General features: G+C 31.1%; 1 protein-coding gene across 1 annotated transcript; it reads left to right on the forward strand.

The window, feature by feature from the left end:
* Nucleotides 1-1,678, forward strand: LOC133324396 (protein FAM114A2-like). The gene is made up of 3 exons (XM_061533239.1): nucleotides 1-744; nucleotides 818-1,188; nucleotides 1,279-1,678. Exons 1-3 carry the CDS (start codon nucleotides 1-3, stop codon nucleotides 1,676-1,678), a joined length of 1,515 nt encoding a protein of 504 aa, XP_061389223.1.
* Nucleotides 1,679-6,275: the final 4,597 nt, after the last annotated feature.

Consider the following 6,275-nt stretch of genomic DNA (forward strand, 5'->3'; position numbering starts at 1 on the left):
ATGTCAACCAAATTAGAATCTAATGCCAATGATAGCAATGAAAATGGTTGGGATTTGGATGACGATGATAATTGGGATGATTGGGGTGATGCTGAAGAAAATCCCACAGAAGACAAGGTAGAGGAAACAAAAACAAATAGTGGCAGTGATCAGCTGCAACAGCAGCAGTGCAGTAAGAAAACAGTTGCGGAGAATAATAATACTGCACCCAAAGTCCTGCAAAAAGGGGATACAAACTGTAATCAACCCCAACAACGGAGTCAGGAAACAGTCAAACAAACTTCCAGTGCAGGTGGCGGCGGTGGTGGTTGGGGTAGTTTGTTTGGTGGTGTCATGTCCACGGTCCTTAGCACTGCCACCGAGTTGACAAGCACTGTGACCAATAGCTTGGACAAGGTAATTGGTGTCCCAGATCCTGAGGAAATGGCCCGCATCAATGCCTCGGAGGAGGCAAGACTTAAGTCACAACAACAACAGCAGCAACAACAAGTGAAACCAAATGATGATGGCAATGAAAATGATGAGGAGGAAAGATCAATTACCCCCAATAAGGCTGTGCCTGTTTTTGGTTTAAATCTGGTCAATAATGTAACATCCCTGGGTAGTAAAGTTTTAAATACCGGCCTAGATACACTGGAGGGTATTGGCAAGAAGACCATGAATATCTTACAAGAAAATGATCCACTGCTGAAGAATAAAATCAAGAAATTGGGATTGGAAAAGGAGAAATGTAATTTGACAGAGGTAAAGGAAAATGGGGGAAAATAAAAAAAAAACAATTTTTGTTATTGATGTATTTTTTTTCTCTCACTTACAGATCCTCAAGGAAGCCAAAAAAGAAACCGAACAGTTGGAGCAGTCCATGAAGGAATTAAATTTGGAAAAAATGAAAGCCCAGTTAAGATTTGAGGTCTTATTCGAGAACAATTGTGGTCTGGTGCATATGGAAGCTTTGGAAATACTCTCCAAGGAGTCGCAATTGAAAATCCAAACCCTTAAGGAATCGGTTAGCGGTAAAGCTTTGGAAGAACTCTTGGAAACATTGAATGAGGTTAAGGAATTAATGGAATTGGAAGATTTAGATGCGGAGCTGGAAACGGAAGAATATAGTGCAGAAGAACTGAGTGACAAATTGAAGGAGGCCATACAGGACACAGAACTGAAGATAGGCTTTGATGAAATTACAAAGTGAGTAAATCAAAAATTAGGGAAAATATTAATTTGAGGGTATTTTGGAATTGGCTTTGAATTTGTTTTAAATTTATTTTTCTCTTCCAGCTTATGGTCCACAACCCTTACCTGGTTCGCATCCGAAGAATCCCACAGCGCCGAAGTACAACCAATTTTCGCTAAAGCAGTTACCACCCTAGCCGAAACGTGTGCACTGGAAATTTTAAAATTACATAAAATTGCCGAATTACTTCTGATTCAGGAACATCACAGTACAGCAAATGAAGTGGATGGCGTTGTCCAACTGTGTCGACAATTTAATATACATTTACAAGTGGTGGCAAATCGTTTTGCCAGCCATCTAAGTAATCGGGAATCGCCGCAAGAACAACAAGAGGAGGCCAAAACAAACATAACCACAATATTTACCGAAATGGTACAGGCCCGGCAACAAATTGAAAATGCCTTTAGACTATTTTTACCCATAATACAAATTGGTGCGGTTTAATATTGAAACAGTTTGAGGCGCAAGTCAAACCAACGACAATTCCAAACCATAGTAGTGTGTCCCAGCCAGATATTTAATAATGATTTTTTTTTGTATAAGATTTAGATTTTATTATTGCTTTTATTTTTTAATTGTTATTAATGTAATGTGAATGTTTTCCGAAATTAAAAATATAAGAGAAGTAAATAAAAGAAAATTAAAAAATATTGAAAATTTTTCAAAAAATTATTCTTTAAAAACTTAAAAAATGGTCTTTTAAGAAACTAAAAAAAAAAATTTTTTTAAATCTCCAAAAAAAATTAGTTAAAAAACAAAATAATTTTAAAATCTACGACTTGGATAGTTTTCAAAAACCAATAATTTAAAAAATATACGTTCTGAAAAGTTTTTGAAAACATCTCCGGAAAAATCTACGCTTTGAAAAAAAGTCTTTAAAAATCGTTGATATGTTTTTTTTTAATCTAGACCTTGAAAAAATCTTAATTTATTTCAATATAGGCTTTTAAAAAATCCAAATTTTTTATTTAGGCCTTGAAAAAATCTTTCAACTTTTTTCTTATCTAGACCTCGAAAAAAATTTGTGTAGGCACTCGAAAAAATATTCTTTAAAAAATTTACGCCTAGAAAAAATATTCTTTACAACTTGAAAAAATCTTTGAATTTTTTTTTTAATTTACGCCTTCAAAAATTCTTTGAAAAAAATTCCGTAAAAAATCTTCGCCAAGCAACAAATAAAATAAATAAAATTTCATTGAAATTTAGTTCAATATAAAATTGAATAACAATTGGATAGATGAGATGGGAAGAAAATTCACAATTCAGCTACAACGAAATATATTCAGCAAAGTTGTTTTTTCTGCAACAAATTAAATATAACATATTAGACTAACCAAATACAGTTCAAAAAATGCAATTCAGCTACGAAAAATGTAATTCAGCAAAGTTTAAAAGTTGAAAAGATCGAAATTTAGCTAATTTTCATAACAATTTCAATATTTAATTAGGTAACATACAATTCAGCAAATGAGTGGAAGGCCCTATTACCTCAAAGAAACTAAAATACGAGAAAAATATGTATATCCAGCTACGATAATTACAATTCAGCAAGGGTTAAAAGGCTTTATAATACACATTTCTCCTCAATAAATATAAATTTGTGACAATTTCGCCTATTCAGCCACGAAAAATGCAAATCAGCAAAGATTAAAAATTTAAAAAAATATTTTTTTCATAGAAATGTACCTAAATGTTTCTATTCAGCTACGAAAAGGTCAAAAGGCTCTAAAATACATACTTTCCTTCAATAAATATCAATTTGACAAAAATTCGCCTATTCAGCTATGAAAAATGCAATTCAGCGAGGTTAATTTGTAATTCCGCTGGAATATTTTTAATGCAACAGGACCACTAGGCATACGAGATTTCATTAGAGTTAAATTTTGTCATATTCAGCTACGAAAATCACAATTCAACAAAGGTTTTCTTAATAAAAAAAGTGGGGGAAAAAGCAAATTTAACTGAATTTGATAAGAATTTCACTAATCAGCTACAGAAAACACAATTCAGCTGTCTTTTTAGCATATTGAAATACTCATTTACTTTAAAGAAACCAAAATTTGAGAAAATTTATCCTATTCCTTTACAAAAATTTCCATTCAGCAAGGTTTAAAAGGTATATTTTCCTTCACCTTTGAAAAAATTCTTTAAAAAATCTACGCCCTGTGTAGGACCTTGAAGAAATTCTTTAAAAAATCTGCTCGTTGTATACGGCCATGAAAAAAATTCTTTAAAAAATCTATTAGTGAAAGCCTTGAAAAAAATTCCTTTAAAAAATCTACGCCTTGTGAAGGCCTTGAAAAAAATTCTTTAAAAAAGCTACGCCTTGAAAAAAATTCTTTAAAAAATCTGCGCCATGTGTAGGCTCTTGGAAATAAAACCTTAAAAAAGCTACGCCTTGTGAAGGCCTTGAAAAAAAAATCTATAAAAAATCTACGCCTTATCAAGGCCTTGAAAAAAAATTTCTTTAAAAAATCTATGCCTTGTGAAGGCCTTGAAAAAAAATTCTTTAAAAAATCTATGCCTTGTGAAGGCCTTGAAAAAAAAATTCTTTAAAAAATCTATGCCTTGTGAAGGCCTTGAAAAAAAAAATTCTTTAAAAAATCTATGCCTTGTGAAGGCCTTGAAAAAAAATTTCTTTAAAAAATCTATGCCTTGTGAAGGCCTTGAAAAAAATTAAAAAAAATCTTCGCATTGTGAAGGCCTTGAAAAAAAATTTCTTTAAAAAATCTATGCCTTGTGAAGGCCTTGAAAAAAAAATCTTTAAAAAATCTATGCCTTGTGAAGGCCTTGAAAAAAAAATTCTTTAAAAAATCTATGCCTTGTGAAGGCCTTGAAAAAAAATTCTTTAAAAAATCTACGCCTTGTGAAGGCCTTGAAAAAAAAATTCTTTAAAAAATATACACCTTGTGAAGGCCTTGAAAAAAATTCTTTAAAAAATCTACGCCTTGTGAAGGCCTTGAAAAAAATTCTTTAAAAAATCTACGCCTTGTGAAGGCCTTGAAAAAAATTCCTTAAAAAATCTACGCCTTGTGAAGGCCTTGAAAAAAATTCTTTAAAAAATCTACGCCTTGTGAAGGCCTTGAAAAAATTCTTTAAAAAATCTACGCCTTGTGAAGGCCTTAAAAAAATTCTTTATAAAATCTACGCCTTGAAAAAAATTCTTTAAAAAATCTACGCCTTGTGAAGGCCTTGAAAAAAATTCTTTAAAAAATCTACGCCTTGTGAAGGCCTTGAAAAAAATTCTTTAAAAAATCTACGCCTTGTGAAGGCCTTGGAAAAAATTCTTTAAAAAATCTACGTCTTGTTAAGGCCTTGAAAAAATTCTTTAAAAAATCTACGCCTTGTGAAGGCCTTGAAAAAAATTCTTTAAAAAATCTACGCCTTGTGAAGGCCTTGAAAAAAATTCCTTAAAAAATCTACGCCTTGTGAAGGCCTTGAAAAAAAATCTTTAAAAAATCTACGCCTTTTGAAGGCCTTGAAAAAAATTCTTTAAAAAATCTACGCTTTGTGAAGGCCTTGAAAAAATTCTTTATAAAATCTACGCCTTGAAAAAAATTCTTTAAAAAATCTACGCCTTGTGAAGGCCTTGGAAAAAATTCTTTAAAAAATCTACGCCTTGAAAAAAATTCTTTAAAAAATCTACGCCTTGTGAAGGCCTTGAAAAAATTCTTTATAAAATCTACGCCTTGAAAAAAATTCTTTAAAAAATCTACGCCTTGTGAAGGCCTTGAAAAAAATTCCTTAAAAAATCTACGCCTTGTGAAGGCCTTGAAAAAAATTCTTTAAAAAATCTACGCCTTGTGAAGGCCTTGAAAAAATTCTTTAAAAAATCTACGCCTTGTGAAGGCCTTAAAAAAATTCTTTATAAAATCTACGCCTTGAAAAAAATTCTTTAAAAAATCTACGCCTTGTGAAGGCCTTGAAAAAAAATTCTTTAAAAAATCTACGCCTTGTGAAGGCCTTGGAAAAAATTCTTTAAAAAATCTACGTCTTGTTAAGGCCTTGAAAAAATTCTTTAAAAAATCTACGCCTTGTGAAGGCCTTGAAAAAAATTCTTTAAAAAATCTACGCCTTGTGAAGGCCTTGAAAAAAATTCCTTAAAAAATCTACGCCTTGTGAAGGCCTTGAAAAAAAATCTTTAAAAAATCTACGCCTTTTGAAGGCCTTGAAAAAAATTCTTTAAAAAATCTACGCTTTGTGAAGGCCTTGAAAAAATTCTTTATAAAATCTACGCCTTGAAAAAAATTCTTTAAAAAATCTACGCCTTGTGAAGGCCTTGGAAAAAATTCTTTAAAAAATCTACGCCTTGAAAAAAATTCTTTAAAAAATCTACGCCTTGTGAAGGCCTTGAAAAAATTCTTTATAAAATCTACGCCTTTTGAAGGCCTTGGAAAAAATTCTTTAAAAAATCTACGCCTTATGTTGGCCCTTGCAAAAATCTTCTTTAAAAAATCTGCGCTCTGTGTAGATCCCTTAAAAAAATATTCTTTAAAAACCAACCCTTTGGACGACAGTCATTGAAATAAAAATCCAATAATTTTTTCACATTTTCTTTTATAAAACATTTTTGTATTTATTTTAAATTTAAATTATATTATGTTGTTGTTTGTTTTATAGTTTAATTTTGTTTATACAAAAAAAGAATTACTAATTTGTTTCATTGCTTAACAAAATGTTAAACGATAATGTACCACATTCAAATTAGGATGCATTTAATGTTTTATATATAGATATATCATTTTTGGGGAGGAGGGGACGTTGGAGAGTTGTAATAGTTTCATTGTTGTTATTACTATACTACAGTTTGCTTCCATTTGAATTGTAATAATTTAAGAAACAACTAAAACTAAAAAAGTGTTGGAGTAGGATCGGAGAATGTTGACTACTAAAAAATTGATTGTTGATTTGATCTTTCATTGTGTTTATTTTTGTTTTCGGCTTTTCAAGTCATCATCAAGCATAATCATCATATTCGATTTAAATAACAACATGAAAGAACAACAAAACAACACAGGCCCATATGTTTCTCTATATGTGT

The sequence above is a fragment of the Musca vetustissima genome, unplaced genomic scaffold (assembly GCF_032173495.1).
Source record: "Musca vetustissima isolate MV318-11 ecotype Yass unplaced genomic scaffold, APGP_CSIRO_Mvet_v1 utg20545, whole genome shotgun sequence".
In the NCBI taxonomy this organism is placed as follows: Eukaryota; Metazoa; Arthropoda; class Insecta; order Diptera; family Muscidae; genus Musca; species Musca vetustissima.

Bases quoted from the DNA above. Each gene is read 5' to 3' on its own strand.
- LOC133324396 (XM_061533239.1), top strand. From the start codon at position 1: ATGTCAACCAAATTAGAATCTAATGCCAATGATAGCAATGAAAATGGT. The intron at 745-817 runs GTAAAGGAAAAT...TCTCACTTACAG, and splicing joins AGAAATGTAATTTGACAGAG to ATCCTCAAGGAAGCCAAAAA. The intron at 1,189-1,278 runs GTGAGTAAATCA...TTTCTCTTCCAG, and splicing joins GGCTTTGATGAAATTACAAA to CTTATGGTCCACAACCCTTA.